The following is a 19,673-nucleotide window of genomic DNA, read 5'->3' on the forward strand; positions in this document are numbered from 1 at the left end:
AGGATACAGCAGATGCAAAGGCCCTGAGGCAGGAATCAGCTTGGTGTGTTCTGTGAAACCCAGGAAGGCCAGTGTAACTAGGGAGATGTGGGTGAGGAGGAGAGTGGGGCAAAGAAGTTGGAGAGGAAGCTTGAGAAGCAAGTCATTCTGGTCTTAGAGGCCGCTGAAAAGAGTTAGATTTCAGACTGAGCGAGCTGAAAGCTTGCAGAGGGTATTATACAGGAGTGACTTGGTCTGGTAAATTCTTGATAAGGGCTTTAGGTGCCAGGTAGATGATAGTCTGTAAAGACAGGGCAAAGGGAAGACCACTTGGGAGGCTATGGCAGTGGTCCAGTAAAGGGGGGATGGATGGTGGCCTGGGACAGGATGATAGCGGTGAAGATGAGGACTGTTGGGTAAACTCGGAACAGAGGCAGTGACAGAGTAATGAGAAGGGAGGAGGCGCCTGGCCGGCAGGAAGGTCCCGGGCGGGGCTGCGACGTGGGTGAGGACCGGAACCCGCATCCTTCTGGAATCTGGGAGGGAGGCTCTGAGCTGGGGCCGGCCAGGACGGCGCGTACTGGCGTCCGGAGTCTGCCGCGCGGAGCCTGCCCCTGGCTGCGCGCCTGCCTGCCGGGTGTTTCCCAGCAACGGCTACAGCCACCCAAAACGTTCCCAACCCAGCGGCCCTAGTGATGTCATCGTCACCTTGGAGACAGCGGATGGGAACACGCCCCCTCCAGGCACGGGGCGGGGTCTGGGCACCCACGCTCCGCTTCAGAGCCCCGCCCCCTCTCGGGCAGGAAGGGAAGGTGGTGCTTCGGGCTCCGCCGCAGGTGGGACGGGAGGTGTGCAGGGCCCTGGGCGAGGCCTCAACGAGTAGCTGCTGGTTTTCTTGGTGCGCGCTGCCACCGGTGTGCTCACCACCTACCCACCAACCTCTCCGGTCTCTTCCTCGTAGGCCGCCCCCTTTAGCTGTTAGGACTTGGCTGTTCATGTCATTCAGGTCACTTCCTCAGAGATGCCTTCCCCAACCACACAAGCTAAAGTAACTGCCAACCTTCCTGTGGGCTACTTGTTTTATTTCCTTTGCTCCCTTCTAAAATTACCTTCTCTGTTTGTAATATGTCTTCCCATAAGGTCAGGGATAAATTCTACCATGTTCATCTGTATTCCCTGGAAGGAATCTGGCATGAAGTAAGTGCTCAATAAATGTTAGTTGGATGAGTCAGTGAATTCGCTCAATCATTTCATCTTACACATGGGTGCATTTATTCGACATTTGTGCAGTGCCTTCTAGGCACTCATGATAAGCAGTAAGAATACTGAGATAAACAAGACAGGGACTCCACCTGGAGGTGAGAAAAAGAGATAGATTAAAACGAATAATTATACTATGAAAAGTGAACTTCCTTGAGTTCCAGACGCTGGGCCTATCTCCAAGCACTTTATGCATTTTAATTCACTTAATCTTCACAATAGTAGGCACTATAATCGTCCCCACTTAACAAATGAGAACACTGAGAACAGGCATGCCTTAAGCTGAGACCAACAGAGGGCAGTGGAGGGGAACAGGTGGTAAAGGGGGGTTATAGTAAGATGTGTAGCCAGCCCAGGTAGGTAGATTTGCTGTCTTAATTGCTCACAAACACCAGTCTTCCAGGGCGCAGGCTGCTTCCAGCTCAGAGCTCTGCTGCCTCAGGGGATCACCTGTCAGTGGGGCAGGCAATGATGAATCTGGGAGGGGTGTGGAGGACTGAGCCCTGGGTGCTAAGATGAGAGCCCACCTGTTCAATAAAAGCAAACTGTGGACAAGTTCCTACCTAACCTTGTTGGGGGCAGGGTGTGTGTGTGTACGTATGTATGTATGTAGGGGTGGACAATTGTTGATAAAGCCCCTTTCTGTTCAGAAGGGTAAACTCAATATTCAAAAAACTAAGATCATGGCATCTAGTCCCGTAACTTCATGGTAAATAGAAGGGGGAAAAGTGGAAGCAGTGACAGATTTTGTTTTCTTGGGCTCCAAAATCGCTGCAGACTGTGACTGCAGGCACGAAATTAAAAAACACTTCCCTCTTGAAACAAAAGCTATGACAAACCTGGACAGTGTATTAAAAAGCAGGAATATCACTTTGCCGATAAAGGTCTGTATAGCCAAAGCTATGGTTTTTCCAGTAGTCATGTACAGATGTGAGAGTTGGACCATAAAGAAGGCTGAGTGCTGAAAAATTGATGCTTTTGAACCGTGATGTTGGAGAAGACTCTTGAGAGTCCCTTGGACTGCAAGGAGATCAAACCAGTCAATTCTAGAGGAAATCTACCCTGAATATTCATTGGAAAGACTGATGCTGAAGTTGAAACTCGAATATTTTGGCCACCTGATGCGAAGAGCTGACTCATTGGAAAAGACCCTGATTCTGGGAAAGACTGAAGGCAGGAGGAGAAGGGGACGGCAGAGGATGAGATGGTTAGAAAGCATCACTGACTCAGCGGCCATGAATTTGAGCAAACTCTGGGAGATAGTGAAGGGCAGGAAAACCTGGCATGCTGCAATCCATGGAGTCACGAAGAGTTGGACACAACTGAGCAACTGAACAACAACGTACCAAAGGGTATTTAGGAAATGCAGAAATTATACTCACTCCCACCTCTGGGTTTTTGCGTGTGCTCATCCACCTAACTGGCACTCCCCACCCCTGTCCATTGCCCGGTAATTGGCTTTTTGTTACTAAGATCTCAGTTGAAAACTCTTTCTCCCCCCTTGGGGAGATCTGCCTTGGCCACATTCTCTAAGGCAATCACCTGTTGCTGTCACATGGCATGTTTTATAATTCCTACCCCACAGTGGGAGAGTGGCCTAGTCAGGTGCATCACCCTTATTCCTCATCTGATATTCCCTATTTATTCATAGTCTCCCTGCCTTCTCATTCTAGAGAGTCAGTTCTTTGAATGTGATGCAGTCTGATGATCCCATTAGGCCTTACCTCTGGGTCCATGCTGCCTAGAACAGGTCTGGCATGCAGCAGTTGCTCAGTGCTTTTTGAAAGTATGGAAAGGGTCCTTTACCAGATCATCCTGGCTTTCCAGGCTGGTCTGTGCCCGCCCCTTCCCAGGAACCTCTGCACACTGTGCCTGGTCTGACCCGGAGGAAGTGGCCCAGCAGTCTTGGCCATTGGAGTTCTCCTGGCTTGTGGCCCTCCCTCCTTCCTGGGCCTGACTGGGCCATTCTTCCATTCTCGGCAGATTCCACTCCAGGGAGATGTCCAAGAACCTCTAGGTGGGGAAGCCAGAGGTGTGGGGCCAGCAGTGTATGTATGTGTGGGGGCGTGGGGAGTAAGGAGAGTGGGGGATGGGCGGGCCTCGCTGGTTCCCAGCCAAGATGGTAGAAGAAGGGGGTGGCTTCTCAGAGCCTTCCAACACTGCTGCTTGCAGGAAAACAGGGCAGCTAGAGATGTGGCTGCTTTTCCCCTGGAGTGAGAACCCAGACTCTGTGTACAGACAGACACGGAGAGAAGGGAATAAAACTTTGGTTTATTAGACTGTATCCTTCCTCTTTGGGGTACAAAGTGAGAGGCTGTGGGGGTGGAGAGAATCTTTGGCTTCTAGGGACATTGGTGATCGTAGACTTTGTGTGAAATTTGTGCTGCCAGGATGACCTGCTGAATGAGGGAGATGCTGATGACGGGGCCCTTCTGGGGCCCTAGTCAACATGTCACAGAGACCAATCCGGCTGGCCCTGTCTTCTCTAGGAATTAAAGAGCAGAAGGCTGAGAACATTTGACTCGTATTAAAGAAATAAAGACTGAAAAAGTGGAAGGTCGCTCAGGGGGCTCAATCGCAGGCAGTGGCATGCAGACTCACTTGTGTTGGCGTGCGGGCCAGACCTGTGTGAGAAGCGTGTGTTTCTGTGCACATTATATGCTCCACAAGCAGCCACAAGCCCCCATTCTGTTGCTGGGCTTGGGCTACTCCAGAGGGCTTCTTCCCTATCATCCCCCGCTGCCTTTTGCAAGAACCTGGCCCATGGATGCTACTGATGAAAGGGAAACTGCCCCTGGATCTCAGAACATGCCCTTTCTTTTTGGTTCTTTCCCCGTGCATGCAGGAGGTGAGCATCCACCTCCGTCTCGGGCCCCTGGAGGTGGGTGGAAGACTGTGGTGGCAGACGGAGGGGCTCACTGCGCAGCTGGTGTGGGGTGGCCACAGGGCACACGCAGCATCTCAGCTTCTGCCAGGCCTGTGCTGACCCCAGTCTGGCTGTGCAGAAACTGCCTCATCAAGGGGGAAGTGTGGTGCCCGAGGTGGGGGCCTGGGCCCCTGGGTGGCTCGGCGGGCTCAGTGACCGTGGTGGGGGACACGAGCGCTGTGGTCCTGCACTGGTCCACCCTCTCAGTCCCTGGTCCTGTGGCTCCGTAGTGCCGGGAGCCACCCGGCGCTGTCTGCAGCTCCAGAGCACCCTTCTGCCTGGTGGGCAGGGCGCTGGCTGCAGCAGGGCCAGGTGGTGGCGGTCCAGAGAGCTGGGGGGCCTCTTTCTCTCCAGCCTTGTGCCAGATATCTTTCTGGTGGGGCTGAGTCTGGCATTCATCCTGGGTGAAATGTGCCCCCTTCACAGAGATCTCAGGGTTGCCCCTGGGGCTGGCCTCCTCCGGAAGCTTCCTTGTGGCCGACTCCATGGAGATAAAGGTTGGGGAGGAGGGTGACTCTCTGCTGAGAGGTAACGCTTGGGGAAGGTGCGAGTCTTCTCTCAAGGTCTCCAGCTTCCTGGTGGAAGGGGTGGCCAGGGCTGCTTGGCTTCCAGCCTCTGAGTGATTTCTGACCTTGGCTTGACTCTGGACCTCAGTATGGCTTGTAACCTCAGTTTGGCTCTTGACTAGAGTTTGACTTTTGACCTCCTGGCCTGAGCAGTTGGGCCCGACTCTCCCGCTGTCTGTGACACTGATCTCGTGGGCACTGTGTTCCTTTGGGGGTCCCTGGGAATGGCCCCTGGTGTTAGTCCCAGGCTGGAGGCTAGACATGGAGCTGAGCGCCTTGTGCACGGCCTCCTCGATGTCCAGCAGCCTGGCCAGGGTCTGTTCCTTCAGCCGGGCCACTTCTGTGCTAACCCTCGTCAGCTCCCCAAAGGCCTGCTCTACCGAGGCCTCAGGCTTGCCACAGATAGCGGGAGCCGGAGGGGCTCCTGGCAGCTGGGGCACAGCCTCAAAGAGCCTCCGCAGCGCCCGCACATCCACAGTGCTTTCGGCCTCCTTCTCCAGAGCTTGCACCTGGCTCAGGAAGCCCTGGAGCTCTTGCTGGCCTCCCTGCAGAATCTCAGGGCTCTTGGGGGTCCCTTGCTGGGAACTGTCCGAGCACTTCTCTCCTGTGAGGCTAGGGCCCTGCTGCAGTGAGATGGGGTGGCTGCTGAGAGCTGAGAGCCTGAGGGGGTCAGGGCTGTGGTTGTTGCTGCCCATCGCCTGGCTCTTGGTGGGGCTGGGGGCCATGGTGCTGGGGCCATGCTGGGGGCTGGGCTGGCTCTGTCCAGTAGGGCCCTGGTCTGCAGCGATGGAGACTTTGTTTGGCCGAGGGTCGCAGTCGGCTGTAGCAGTCTCACCTTGTTTGTATTTTCCTTGCCCACCCTCCTCAGCGGCGCTGTGAGCCAGGGCTGAGGGTTTGGACAGCCAGCGAGGAAGGGGGAGCTGGCTTAGGTGTGCAGGTTTGGGGGGCAGCTGGGGCTTCTTTCTCAGGTGTGTGGGAGGCTCCGGTTTCAGGGTCTTTGTCTGTGACTCCCCAGGGCTTTTCTGGCCAGCAGGGCTGTTGTGAGAGTGAAGAAGGGGGTCTTGCGTGGGCTTGGAAGTCTGCCGGATGGAATTCTCATCATGCCTGGGTTGGGCTGGGAAGTCCGGTTCCATCACAGAAGCTGGGAGAGGAGGAGGAGGAGGAACAGAGGCGTTACGAGAGTGCAGACTGGCACCTGCTGCCCGAGGCTCAGAGGCCCGAGTGTGGTGGGCTAAAGAGGCAGCCTTCAGGGTGGTCTCTGCAGCTTGGAGGCCCCCTGGGCCGAGTCCTGCCATCACCTTCTCTGGAGGCCCCCAGGCCTTCTGTGTGTGGCCCCCCAGCTCCTCTTGCCCGGGCCCGAGACTCTGACCCGGGCCTTCCAGGAGTGGAAAGGGTCCTTGCCCAGATGGCCGGACAGCCCCGGGTAGGTCGAAGGTCCTGGCGGGATGAGCAGTGTAGATGCCATCCTGAATAGTCACCCACCCCCCAGATAGCCCTCCAGGCAGTGCTTTCTGTTCCCCACTGACCTTGCTGGGGGCTGCTGGGATCCTGGGGTTGCCTCCTGCCAGAGGCTTGCTGCTGCTCTGGGCAGTCCCTGCGGCCGGTGCTTGCGGAAGCCCATCCTGGGTGGGCAGAGAGGCGGCCCCAGGGGCGGGGCCCGGCTTGTGCTTGCTCCAAGCTTGCTGCTGCAGGCTTTGGGCTTCGGCTGTTGGCGTTCTTCGACTCTGCATAGTGACCTGGAGGGCTGGAAACCTAGGTCCTGGGGGCATAGTCATGGCTCCCTCTGACTTTCCTAAAGCTGCCGTCCCTTTCTGCCCAGTGCACTTGCTTTCCTGCTTTTCTTCCCCAGCCAGAGAGACTGCCTTTCCAGCGGCCTGTGGGGCGCAGGGGGTGGCCCCCGGCCCTCTCAGATGCCCTATCCCCTTGCCAGGGTCCAGTGGGGGAACGTGGATGATGCTTTCAGCTGGGGGCAGCTTCTGGGCCCCCTCACTGGCCGGCACGGGACTTGAGTCAGCCGGCGGCTCCCACCGCAGACTGTGCAGGCCACTCAGGTCTCCTTTGTTTATGCAGCCGGCCAGCAGCTGCACACTACTCCTTTCGGGGGCCCTGCTGGCTAGCCAGGGTTGCAGGGAGTAGGCGGTCAGCGCCACCAGGCCCTGCTCTGTCTCCTGCATTACCAGCCCCGTCCTCCCCGCCGAGGTCCCGAGACCACAAGCCAGCAACTCCTGGAACTCAGGGTCCATGTCTTCGATGCTCCCGCTGCTGCCTGGCGCTGGCAGCTTCAGCGGCTTGAGGTGAAGCTGGCCCGCGGGGTCCTCCTGCACCAGCAGCCCCTGCTGGTCCACGTCTGCCCGGCGCAGCACTTGGCGGACGATCCTGGGGAGTTCCCCAGACACCAGCTCCTCCTTCCGAACGTGGGGGCTGCCCTGCCCTGGGCATGGGAGCACGTACCTGGCGAGGCAGAGCTCCCCTGGCCCTCGGGCCTCCATGAGGATGCCTCCATGGTGCAGGACGCCAGGCATGGTGTGCAGCGTCCGCAGGGTCCCCTCGGCCACAGTCTCTTGCCTCTCCGGCACCCCCTTGCCTGAGGGACCCACAGGCTGCTCTTCCTGGAGGTTGCCCCCTCGGATGCTCTCAGCTGCCAGGGAGCCCATGGGGCAGTTCTCAAAGAGCCAGGTGAACTTGTGCACTGAGCCCACTGGGATGGGCTCAGGGATTTCTCTGGGTCCCTGGTCTTCCTTCTTGCCTGCCTCCAGAGCCTGGAAAACCTCCTTCTGACGAGACACCTGCCCCGAGGGGATGTCCACTCTGCTGCAGTACCGCACAGGCCCCCTTCCGCAGGGGTGGCCCGCGGCCTGCAGAGGCTCAGTTTCAAAGACGTGTCTCTCTGTCTGTCTTTCCCCAGCCTGGACCTGGCTCACCTCAAGGTGCTGCTCCTTGGAGCCTTCTGGCCAGTCCGGGGATTGGGGCGCGAACATCCAGGTGCACAACCGTGCCTTGCTTGTGGGGTCTGTGACCTCTGACCCCGGCCTCTCGGCCAGCTCACTCATCGGGCACGTCTCAAACAACCAGCGGATGGTCTGCACGTCACCCTTGTGGGGTGTTTTGGGCTGAGGGCCTCCCTGAGGCTTTCCTTCTTCTTCCTCTCGTTCCTGCTGCTCCCGTTGGTGGATTACCTCCAGGGGCTGTGTCTCAAAGAGCCACCGGGCAGTGCCCACATCTCCAGCCACCACTTCCTGCCGGGTGATGCCCCGCACCACATCGACGGTACTGGGGCTTCGGCCTAGTCGGTCTAGGGGCTGTGTCTCAAACATCCACTTGTAACCTTGCACGTCACCTCCGACTACCTGTTCTCTGCTGACGGAGGTCAGGGCATGGAGGTGACCTTTGCCATCCTGCATGGCGTACACTGGGGACCCTGTGTCCTGGGACTGCCCGGCGGAATCAGTTCCTTCTGCTCTGCATATGCTCCCAGGGGCCAAAGCTTCCCCCTGCCCGATACTGTCCAGGGGAAGGGTCTCAAAAAGGTTCTTGAAGGTCTTCACATCTCCCTTCACCCCATCCCTCTCGGGGGCACCCTGAGAGAGGGTTGGTGCTGAGGGGTCAGCATTGGATAGACGCTCATTTGTGAACCTCTCGCCCTCCTGGGGACCCACCCGCTGCAGGTGACCCACTTGGACATTGTCTCTGAGGGTGTCCAGGGGCTTCGTCTCAAATAGCCACAGGGTGGAGCGGACGTCACCGGGGACCACTGCCTCTTTGGGTGGGGCCTCTGCTCCAGCCTCCTCTTCCCCCTTGAGAGTGTCTAATGCTCGGGTCTCAAACAGACGCCGCTGCTGCTGAACATCCGGACCGGGAGGGATAAGGTCCGGGGATGGCTGGAAGTCCTGCTCATCCACTAAGATCTCCCGGATCGCATCCAGGGGCTGTGTCTCAAAGATCCAGCGAGTCGCACTGACATCGGGCCGGGCTGCCTCCTCCAGGGAGATCCCCCGGATCACCCGCACCTGGCTGGGGTCCCGGTTGATGGCATCCAGAGGCTTGGTCTCGAAGAGCCAACGGCCAGACCTCACTGCGTTGCTTTGGATCTCCTCCCGGTAGGCGGCCTTGACCTCGTGGATGGCGCCCTCTGAGTCCCGGATGGCACACAGCGGCTCTGTTTGGAATAGCTTCACCGTCTTCTTCACATCGCCTTTCAGCTCCTGGATCTCTGAGCGCAGCTCCAAGGGGCTCTGCTCCTGGGTGGAGGGGCGGGAGCCAAGGCGGTCCAGTGGCCGTGTCTCAAAGAGCATCCTGGTACCCTGGACGTCTCCACTGGCTGCAGGCTCCCTCACTGTAGCCTCTGATGCTTCAGCACGAACTGTCAGTGCATCCAGCGGCTTCGTCTCAAACAGCTGGCGGGCTGCACGCACGTCCCCTCCAGATGGCCGAGGTCCAGCCGGCTCCTGGTTTATGCTATTAGCAAAGGAGCCTTCCTCAAACTTGCGGGAGGTGGCCTGGACGTTGCCACCGGGCACGGACTCCTTGGCAGGTGGCTTCTCATGGTCCCCAATGGCATCGAGCCGCCAGTTCTCAAAGATCCAGCGCATGCACTGGACATCACCCTCGGTGGGCTCCTCGGAACCCAGAACCTCAGCCAAGTCTTCAGCCACGGCCTCAGCCAGATTCTTGCGGAGCTCGGGGTGGATGTGCTTGTAGAGGCGGCGGAGCTCGCTGGCTTGCCGCTGCTGATAGAACTTGGAGAAGGACTCCTTGGGTGGCGGCGGTGGTAGATCCTCCAGGGCAGGTGGTGGTGGGAGGGGCAGGTCCTCTGTAGCTGCCATCGGGATGGTTGGGGTGGGGGCCACCTGCGTCTGGGCATTGGCCATCCTTCTGAAGAGAGGGCAGAGATGAGGATGGGGTTGGGGGATTTCAGTGGGGTGGGGGTTGGTTGCAGAGTAGCCCTAGGTGGCATGTGCTTAGAGACCACCCCTCTCCCTTTCCAGACCTCCCCGGGGTCTCACCCTGCTACCTGAGTGGTTGGTCTGTGACTAGTCTTGAATTTAAGGCATATGGAGCCATCCATCATGTGGGTCCCTGCTCCAGAATCACCTGGGTTGTCACAGAGCCAGCAGGGCACTACAGGCTTTGAAACTCCGTCTTCCAGTTAAGGGGTGCCCAACCCGGCAGTGGGAAAACTGTTCCTGTCCTGTCCCCTCCTTGCCTGCTTTTGCCAAAATCAGTTTTTCCCTAGGAGACTCCCAGGTGAGTGGCCTGGGGGAATTCTGATTTAAGGGATCCCAGCCAGGGAGAAGCAGATCCCTAAACTGGTGACTGGGCTTCCCTGTTGGCTCAGACGGTAAAGCATCTGCTTGCAATGAGAGAGACCTAGGTTTGATCCCTGGATTGGGAAGATCCCCTGGAGGAGGGCTTGGCAACCCATTCCAGTATTCTTGCCTGGAGAATTCCATGGACAGCGGAGCCTGGCGTGCTACAGTCCATGGGATCGCAAAGGTTTGGACATGGACACAACTAAGTGACTAGCACACAAACCGGTGACTATTTCTCGTGGAGAGAAATAGTTGTCAGTCATGTTTCCCTTCTCACCACCAGAGGGCGCACTTGTCCCTTTCACTGGGGGCTGTCCAGCCTTTAGCTTTTGGCTCTCCTTTCTCAGGCCAGGGAGGCAAAGCAGGGGCTGGCAGTTCTAGCTGCAGCAGAAGCAGTAAGGCTGAGAGAGTGTTCACCAGTTGTCTCGCAGTTAGGCAGAACCCAATTCTGAATCCTAGCTAGGGGCTTTCTGAGCTAGGGGGACCTCTAGGATCTTCTGGCCCAACTACTTTTGATTAAAGATGAGGAAACTGAGGTCCAGAGTCAGATCTCGGCGAATGAGGCGCAAGCAGTGCTGGATCGGGGTTTCTAAACGCTTTAGGTAGGAAGTGTGAAGCTTCCTCAGTGGCTGTGGTGGCCCTCTGTTTCCCAGCAGACACCCCAGGAGGGGAGGCGGCTAGACTGAGGGCCTTCCTGCAGCGATAGCCTCACCCCTTGCTCATGGACCCCTGTGCCCAACTGTGTGCAGCACGAACCTCCTGTGCACGCCTTCTTTCTCCCTCTTCGTGCCCATCAGCTTCCGCCAAGGCACTGCCCCCCATGGCCCTGGCCCACCACTCAAGCCCTTCTCTGGCCTCTGGCCTCGCTGTCTTATCTGTCTCGTGACAGGTGTGCTAACAGTCCCCAGGGGCCAGTAGGGAAAGAATGAGAAGCATGTCCCCCCCTCACTGCCCCTGACCCACAGCTCTGCTCCACGCTCCGTGCTAAATATAGCCGAGGACCTGGCCTCCACACAGCGGCTCTGGGCCGGGGAGAGGTCAGGCTCAGCCAGTGGGACCCTGGGAGCCTGACCCGCCTCGGCTCCTTCTCTGCCCTGGGATCCCTGATCCTGCCTCCTGAGCTGGCGTTTGGCCCCTGGCTGCAGGATGACCAGTGTTAGAACCATCTTCTGGCCACAGGGACCTGGGGGTGGGGGAAGGGCTTCCGTCTCTCAACTACCTCAGAAGGGGGGAGACTAAGCTCTGCTTGTCCCACCCACACCCCAGCCTGTCCTCTGAAGACATCCAAGGAGTATGACCTCTAAAGTCGGCAGTCCAAGTCTCATCACACGCTTCCTTTAGCCTGAGTTCTCATGAGGACCCCCCGCCAAAGGCAAAGGGGACCTTGATGGTCCCCACATCCTCCCTGTCCTGTCATCAGTGTGGCCTGAGCAGATGGCAGGTATGGGCCACCAGGTCCACCCCACCTCCACTGCCTCCTCCAGGAATCTCCAGAATCCCTGCTGTGGTCACATGTGATCAGAATCAGAGTCCAGAGGGGGCAGAGCTGAGGACCCACCGAGGTCACTGAGCCCAATCCCCTCGTTGTTCGGAAGGGGAAACCGGCCCCAAGAGGGGAAGGAGCTGACCCCGGCGGCTCCACCAGGTGGTAGCAAGGCCTTCCCACCTCGTTTCTCAAGGATGGGGACCGGGTTGGGTGAAGGCCGAATTCAGAACTGGTGCCAGACTTTGGGTAAGGCCTGAACCCTAGGCGTGCCCCTGAGCTTGGCCTCCCAGGACTGGGCCAGCCTCTCTGGGTGACCCCTGCTTTTGCCTCCAAGTCTGCTCTTTCTTGGCCCAGACCCCTTCACACATCTCTATACTTGGGCAGTATACTCTAGCACTCAGACCTGGTCACCCCACCTTTACCCCCCAGATCTTCCTTAAGGGCTTTCGTACTGGGCAAGTTGATGACCCACATCACACCCAGGCCCTAGGCTATGTGGGGTGCCGGGCTCAGGGCAGCCCTGGGGAGACAATCCTGAGCCAGCTCTGCCAAGACTTCTACCCACAGCAGCTGGGCACGGGGCTTGTCCTGGCAGCATAGTCAGGCCCCCGTGTCCTCCCCCACCTCTTCTGTCCAGACACTGGGCCTAGCTGGGGCTCCTTGGAAAGAAATCTTGAAGCCTGAGGAGCTCCGTACCTGATTTTAAAAAATCACAACTCCAGACCACCTCCTCCAGGCTCTTTCTGGATTACGCCAGACTGGCTGGGACCTGCCACTCTGTAGGCCTCAGGCCTGTGGCAGCCACTCTGAGCGCTACCATGGGGCTCATGGTAACTCCCTGGCAAATTCCTTGTGGAATCTTTATATCAGAGCCCTCCACTCACCTGCTCCAGGTGTGTGGCCCCACCTTCCTCCCCCCCTCAGAGCTTCCACTAATACACGCTGCCCTGAGGGGCCAGAGGGGGTCCCGGCCTGGAGAACCAGCCCCGTTGGTGTGGAGAGAAAAGCAGCGGGTTACTCACCTGCGGGTTCTACCTAGCTGTTGGGGTTTGGGGTTTCGGCAGGTGAAGCCTGCGGCTCTGTCGGTTCCTCTTGTTTGGGCTGCTCTCGCTCTGCTGGCTCCGTCGGATGCCTTCTCACTGCCCTGACTCGGGGTCTGTGTCCCCTTGCCAGCCTCAGCAGCTGTCTTTATCTGGCTGGTTAGGGGGTGGGCCGAGGTGGGGGCGGTGGAGGAGGCTAAGGTCAGAGTATGAAGTGGTTCAGTTATTTTTAGGGCTCTGGAAGTTACTCTCCATCTCGGGCATCAGTTACATGTCCTTTCTGCTAGGGAGGGGAAGAGGAGTGAGCCGGGGAGAGCTTCATTCATCCAAGTCTCCTCTGAGGATTGGGGTCAGTGACTCAGCTGTGGTGTGGGGTGCGGACATCCCAGACTATTCTGAGGAAATGAATAAGGAGGAGCATCTGACACCTGGTCAACTTGGCCCCCCATCCTGTGAGCCCCCACGTCCCTACCCCAGCCTCTGACTATATCTGACGTGTGGTGTGTGCCCATCCTGCCAGGAGACTGGAGGCCACCTGAGGGCAGGCCTAGGCCCTTGCTCCTCAGTTCCCAGCCCGGATACCCCTGAGAGTAAGGCCCTTCTTCTCCCCACTCCTGCGCTAGACCTTTCCCCTGCCTCTTCCATCCCGCCCCGCGTCCCACCGCACAGGTATATACAGCCCTGAGTGCACACAGCTGGGTTTGGGGGAAGACATATTCCAGGCCCCGGTTCTTCACGGGGTCCGGGTTTGTCAGAGGATTCCCCAGTATGGTCTGCGGTGTTCACAGCAGATTATCTGGGTCTTGTTTACTGTCAGGCTCTCACCTCTGACTCAGGGCCCAGGCTTTCTGGGAATGGAGGGGAGGGGAGGGGCAGCACGTGGGGAGCTGACTCTGGGGTTATTTCTGACCCGGAGTCATCAGCTTCCAGTCACAGAAGGAGTATGTGTGTATGTTAGTGTGTGGAGGTCACGGCTGCCCCTCCTTGGCTGCCCAGAGCCCAAGGGCCTTAGTAGGCTCCAGAGATCCTGGCATTTAGGCCGGGAAGTGCAGTGTGGCGAGGGGCATCAGGAGACCACGCAGAGCACAAACGACTGAGGCATTTTGCCCAGGTTCCATGTCGAAGTTGTGTTCTGCTACCTGGCAGAACAGGGTCTTTCTTCCGACATCCTGGGTGCCCTCTGGTGCCAAGAAGTGATGCCAGGCACTGCTCACTCTTTCCATTGAGTCAGCGTCAGGCAGGCAGCATTGGCCTGGGGTGAGAAGAGGGGCATCGGGGAGCCCTTCTCCCTGGCCTCCTCTCTGATTCCCGCCTTTTTGCCCTTTCCTGCCTTAGCACGTATTTCCTGGATCCTGTCTCCATGGGAAGGCAGGAAGATACCCATCCTCTCGGGCCAAGGGAAGAGGAGCCTTAGTGCCTGCCCTCTGGAGTGGTTTTGAGACTTGAATGAATTCATATATTAAGAGGGTTTTGTGAGAGTGCTTAGCACATGGCCTGTGTTATACAAGGGCCTGATATACAGGTTATTACATACGAAAGAAAAGGAGGGTGCCTGGGTGGAATCCACTTGTGTACTCACTGCAACTATGATAAACTCACGGTAGAAATTTCTCAGGCCTGGTTTGTTTTTATCTAATACAATTGTACTGTCCAATACAACTTCCACTAACCACATGAGACTATTTAAATAGGTTAAAATGAAACAAAATGAAACGTTGTGTTCCTGCATCCCCTTAGCCACATTTTAAGTGCTCCATGGAGCACAGTGCAAAATGTTTCCACCATTGGGGAAAGGTCTCTGATAGCACTATCATAGACACTGAAAATCTCATCGAGGATGGTGTTTCCTTCTTTGCCTTGGCTCTGAGGACACTCTGAGCTAAATGTTTAGACTTTGAGCAGGTAGACGCTGTGGGTTGCATCCTGTGTCAAGGAGGTAAACAACTGTCCCTGCTGCCCGTCTCTGAGGGGTTTCCCAGAGCAAGGGACTTTCAGTTTTAAGACTGGGAAAGTTTGAAGAAAAACAGGCTGAGCTGGTCACCCTCTGTGTAATCTAACAAAATCATGTCATCAAGGTGTCAGTGATAAGGCCATTAAGGCAGTAGTCAGGCATTATCAGAGTATCTTTGGTGGTGGGGATGCTGGGCAGTTATCTTTTTAAAAGCCCCCTCAAATCATTTTGGGAAGGAGGCTGAGAGTAAATGGTTATCCTGAGGTCGAATGGCTGTGCTGGTTAATTGATCTGTCAGAAGGCAGAAGGGCTGGGAGGGAGTGGAGAGGGAAGGCCTCGTTTTTCAGTGATTACAACCTGCCCCACCCCCCACCGCTTCTGGAGCTTAGTGTTTCCTGGTCTTGAGGGCACGTTCCTCTGTCAGTCCATCCCTCTTCAGTGGGGCTCTGCTGAAGTTGGGGATTAGTTAGAAGCCCGTGCCTGTCTCCCAGGAAAACGGGTACTCTGGCAGAGCTCAGAGTGAGCAGCTGGCGGTAGACTCACCTGATGTTTCAGGAGAGGCAGGACGTAGGAAAGGTTCAGAGCCAGTCTGCCTAACTGAGTTTGAATCCTGTCTGTGACACTTACTAGCTGTGTGACGTTGGCAAGTTACTCACCCTGTCTATTCGTCAGTTCCCTCATCTATAACTTGGGCATACTAATAGTGTATACCTCAAAAGGTTGCTGGGAGAAACATACATCTGTACACACACACACACACCACATTTGGTACAGTGCCCAGCATATGTAAACTCAACTGATGAGTAAGCTCAATACGTTCTCCCCTGGATCCCCACCACCGGCAACTTTCCCTGGTCCCAGATCCCAGTGTATGCTCTGGGTCCGAAGGCGAGTGTCCTTCAAAGCCCTGGCTGGCAGTCCTGGCCTCCCTCCAGCTGGGAAGCAGACACGGGTGTCAAGGGACAGCTCTGAGCCAGCCAGGGTGTGTCTGTTCCAGGGCTGTAGGACAGGTCAGCTCAGCCTCTTGACAAAATCCTCTGAACCTGCAGAAGCGACTTTCTGCGCTGCTCGGGGGGCAGCTCAAAGTTGGGCAGATTTGAGGGGAGAGTGTCTGCCTCCTGCCGTGGCAGTCTGGTGGCCGTGCCGCGAGGGTCGTGTGGGCCCTGGTGTCAGACTGCTCTCACCAGCCTGTCTTCCTATTTCTATGACCTCTGAGAGTCTACCTGCTTTCTGTATTCTAGTGTGTTAGTTTGGGATCTTCCAAGAGCAGAGTCCAAGAAGAGCATTTGGGTGCAAGTGGTTTCACTGGGAGGGGAGGAAGAGGGTGAGGGGCTAAAGTGAGGAGGAGAAGGAAAGCAGATTATTTCTGTGGACAACTGGGGCTGGATCCCGCTGGAGACCTCGGGAGCTGGTGTGGAATACACCTCACCCGGGCAGGGTAAGGGAGCTGGGGTATTCATCCACCCTCCTCACCCCACTGGATGAGGATTGGTCCTGGAAGCACTGGCTCCTGCAGATTCCCCGTCTCCCCCTCAGGCAGAGAGATCCAAGTGATTGAGGCTAGGACCCAGTGAGCCTGTACGGGGACTGCCCACTGAGGCTGCTGGTGACCCCAGGGAGGCGTGAGGGATCCAGGGGCGCTGGCAACATCTGCTGCGTTAACTTCTCCCACCTGTGAGATGAGCACCCATGTCATAGGGCTGTTTTGAAGATTTAGACCAGTATACTGTCCAGTGGAAGGGCTTCCCAGGTGGCGCTGGTGATAGAATCCTCCTGCCAATGCAGGAGATGCCAGGCACACTGGCTCAATCCCTGGGTTGGGAAGATCCCCTGGAGGAGGAAATGGCAACTCCAGTATTCTTGCCTGGGAAATCCCATGGACAGAGGAGCCTGGAGGGTTACAGCCCATGGGGCCACAGAGTCAGACACAGCTGAACACAAGAACAGTTATATGTATGTATACATCCAGGAGAAAAACAGTGTAAGCCCCACAGAACATTTAAAATGTTCTGGTAGCCACACTGTGAAAAGCAAAAAGTGGCATTAATTTTAAAAATATATTTTATTTCACTCAAGTTTCTAAAATATTATATGTACATATATCAATAAAAGTTGTTAATGAGATACTTTTATATTCTTTATTTTGAATAGAGTATTCAAAATCTAGTGTGTATTTTTTTCTTTTAAATAGACTTTTTTGGGAAACTTTTCTTTAGGTTTGCATTTAAATTGAGCAGAAAGTAGAGTTCTCATATACCCTTTGCCTCTAGATAAATGCACTGCCTCCTCCGCTATCAGGATCTCCCACCAGATGGTACATGTTACAATCGATGAACCTGCGTTGACACATCATTGTCACTCAAAGTTCATAGTTTATGTTAGGGTTCATTCTCGGTGTTGGACACTCTGTGGGCTTGGACAAATGTATAATGACGTGTATCCATCATTACGGAATCATTCAATGTTACTTCACTGCCCTAAAAGTCCTCTATGCTTGCTCTTCCTATTCCTCCCTTCCTCCTCTCTAACTACTGGCAACCATTGATCATTTTACTGTTTGCATAGTTTTGCCTTTTTAAAAACGGCATATAGTTAGATGCATATAGTACATAGCCTTTTTGAATTGTCTTCTTTCACTTAGTAATATGCACTTAAGGTTCTTCCATGACTTTTTAGGGCTTGATAACTCATTTGTTTTCAGAGTTAAATAATAATTCATTGTCTGGATGTACCACAGTTTCATTGATTCACCTACTGAAGGATGTTTGGTTGCTTTGAAGTTTTCGCAGTTATGAATACAGTTGCAATAAACATCTGTGTGTGGGTTTTTGTGTAGATAAAAGTTTTTAGCTCCCCTGGGCAAATACCACGGAGTGTACTTGGTGGATAGAGTGGTAAGAGTGTGTTTAGTGTTTTAAGATGCAGCCCAACTGTCTTCCAAAGCGGCTGCACCAGTTTTGCCTCCCACCAGCAATGAATGAGAGTTTATGTTGCTCTGCATCCTTGCCAGCATTTGGTGTTGTCAGTGTTGTGGATTTTGGCCATTTTAGGAGGCATGCAGCGATATCTCGTTGTTGTTTTAATTTGCATTTTCCTGATGATACATGACGTGGATCACCATTTCATATACTTATTTGCCATCTGTGTATCTTCTTTGATGAAATGGCTGTCAAGGTCTTTGACTCATTTTTGAAATGGGGTTGTTTGTTTTCTTACTGTTGAGTTTTAAGAGTTCTTTGCATATTTTTATGCAAACAGTCTTTATCTGTTATGCCTTTTGCAAATGTTTTCTCCCAGACTGTGGCTTGTCTTCTGACTCTCTTGACATTGCCTGTCACACAGCAGACGTTTTTAATTTTGATTCTGTCACCAACCCACATGAGCCTGGAACAGAAGTTTGATGTCATTTCCAGATGGAGACTAGTTTCAGCCTTAGGGTTCCCAGAGAAGAGAGGCCAGCCCTCCTGTGGCCGACTTCTGACCTCCAGAATTGTAGGCTAACAAATGGGTATTGTTTAAGCCACAGTTTGTTATATTTTGCTACATGGTTACAAAAAGCTGAGAGAATGGAAACTGGAGCAGATGAGGGAGCGAGGGCTGGAGATCATATCTGTTTACTTGTAGCATCGCCCTATCAGCCCAGAGCTTGGCCCAAACATTCTCTACCAAGTGGCCGGCTAGGGGATCCTAGGCATCTGTGCTCAGCCCCCAGGTCGCTGCCAGAGAGCCTCCCAGCATCTCTGAAGCAAGAAATCCTACTGAGGGAAAAATCAGAGCAGGAAGAGTGCCTAGTCTTTCCTTCCTCCCATTTTGCTCGTGGGGACTTTAAGCAGAGCCTGATGCTATGGAGCGAAAGGAGACGATCTCACAGCCCTTTGGAAGCCCAGCTCTGCCACTTGCCAGCTCTGTAACCTCGGACAAGTTCTGTCGATGCTCTGTGCCTCAGTTTCCCTCTCTGTACAGTGGGGGTGGGGTGCTTCAGACACAGGCGATGACAGAAGAGTATTTGAGGCAGAGGAAGAGAGCGGGCAGAGGGTGGAGGCTGGTCTCGGGTGGCAGATGGGGCCGAGTTGTAGGTGCCAGGCAAGTTTGGGCCCTAAGGAACAGGGTTTTCTCCAGAGCAGTTTGTATCTCAGGAGGCTGGTGACAAAGGCCCGTCATAGCAACCCCGGCTCTGAATGGCAAAGTTCTTGGTGGTTGCAGTGGGGAGGGGCTGGTCTGAGGGACGCTGAGGGTGTAGCATAGACAAAACCTAAAAGATCTGAAAGATGCCTGAGTGCCTGCATGGTTTGAGGGAACAGACGGACAGCTATTCAGTGAACTCAGCCGTGAGGAAAGGAAGCACTCAGGGGTGGACCCCAGATGTCTGGCTTGGGGAAGTGAGTGAGTGGGGATGCCAAGCTGGGCCATGGGAGTGAGGAGGGAAGGATGGGGTGGTGGGCAGAGCATGGAGGCCACAGTTGACTTTGGTGCAGGGTCTCCAGACAGAGCCCATCTTCAGGGCCCGGATGATCTGGTCTAGAGCTGGGAGAGAAGACTGGGCTGGCAACAGACCTGATGGCCCATTTGTGTGCAGGTGAAAATTGAGGCTGCAAGGGAGGCGACCTCCCAGGGCTCTGTGAGGAGAAGCGGGCTCAGGGTAGCCCTGGGGAAGACGGACTGCAGAGCGGCAGCAGAGGAGAAGCAGCAGCCAGGGAGACAGGGGCAAGTCCAGACAGGAGTGAGTCATGGGAGATGTTGAGGGAAGAAAGTACTTAGAGGAGGGAAGAGACTAACCGTGTCCAGTGCTGCAGAGAAAAGGAAGGGAAGGGGCTGCTGGGGTCCACAAGGGGGCCCTTAGGACTTTGATCAGAGCAGCCACCATGCAGGGGAGGAAGCCGCGCTAGGCTTTGGAGGGCCGAGGGCTGGCTCCGGGTGAACATGTCTAGACCAGGGAGAGAGGATTCTGGTAAATAACTCCCCCAGTCCTCATGGATCTTACTGGTCAGATGGGCATCAATATAGGAGTCAGGGCTGCTGTTAAAACCCAAACCAATCAGCCACCACAAAAGTACCCTGTAAACTGAGGTATGGGTGCATTCTTCCAAAGGCATGCGGGGAAATGGAACGCTGTAAATGGTTGGCAATACCCTCAGTGACCAGAAGGTGGCAGCACC

At 55.4% G+C, this 19,673-nt stretch overlaps 1 protein-coding gene and 1 long non-coding RNA gene across 4 annotated transcripts in view; one reads left to right on the top strand and one right to left on the bottom strand.

Annotated features, from left to right (window-relative positions):
- The window catches only part of LOC129635541 (uncharacterized), a 52,608-nt gene that overhangs the window by 2,534 nt on the left and 30,401 nt on the right, over nt 1-19,673 (top strand). The window lies entirely within an intron of this gene.
- Nucleotides 3,491-12,706, bottom strand: XIRP1 (xin actin binding repeat containing 1). 3 transcript variants are annotated; one of them, XM_055558609.1, is made up of 3 exons: nt 12,549-12,706; nt 6,258-9,603; nt 5,730-5,872 (listed from the first exon to the last, which is right to left on the bottom strand). In XM_055558609.1, the coding sequence occupies exons 2-3, from the start codon at nt 9,597-9,599 to the stop codon at nt 5,864-5,866; spliced, it is 3,351 nt and encodes a 1,116-aa protein (XP_055414584.1). In that variant the 5' UTR covers nt 9,600-9,603; nt 12,549-12,706; the 3' UTR covers nt 5,730-5,863. The 3 variants fall into 3 exon arrangements, with proteins under 3 accessions (XP_055414582.1, XP_055414583.1, XP_055414584.1); XM_055558607.1 differs by having other exon boundaries at nt 3,491-9,603; XM_055558608.1 differs by having other exon boundaries at nt 3,491-9,600; nt 12,549-12,702.

The sequence above is a fragment of the Bubalus kerabau genome, chromosome 20 (genome assembly GCF_029407905.1).
Source record: "Bubalus kerabau isolate K-KA32 ecotype Philippines breed swamp buffalo chromosome 20, PCC_UOA_SB_1v2, whole genome shotgun sequence".
NCBI classification, from domain to species: Eukaryota; Metazoa; Chordata; class Mammalia; order Artiodactyla; family Bovidae; genus Bubalus; species Bubalus kerabau.

Bases quoted from the DNA above. Each gene is read 5' to 3' on its own strand.
- XIRP1 (XM_055558607.1), bottom strand. From the start codon at position 9,599: ATGGCCAATGCCCAGACGCAGGTGGCCCCCACCCCAACCATCCCGATG.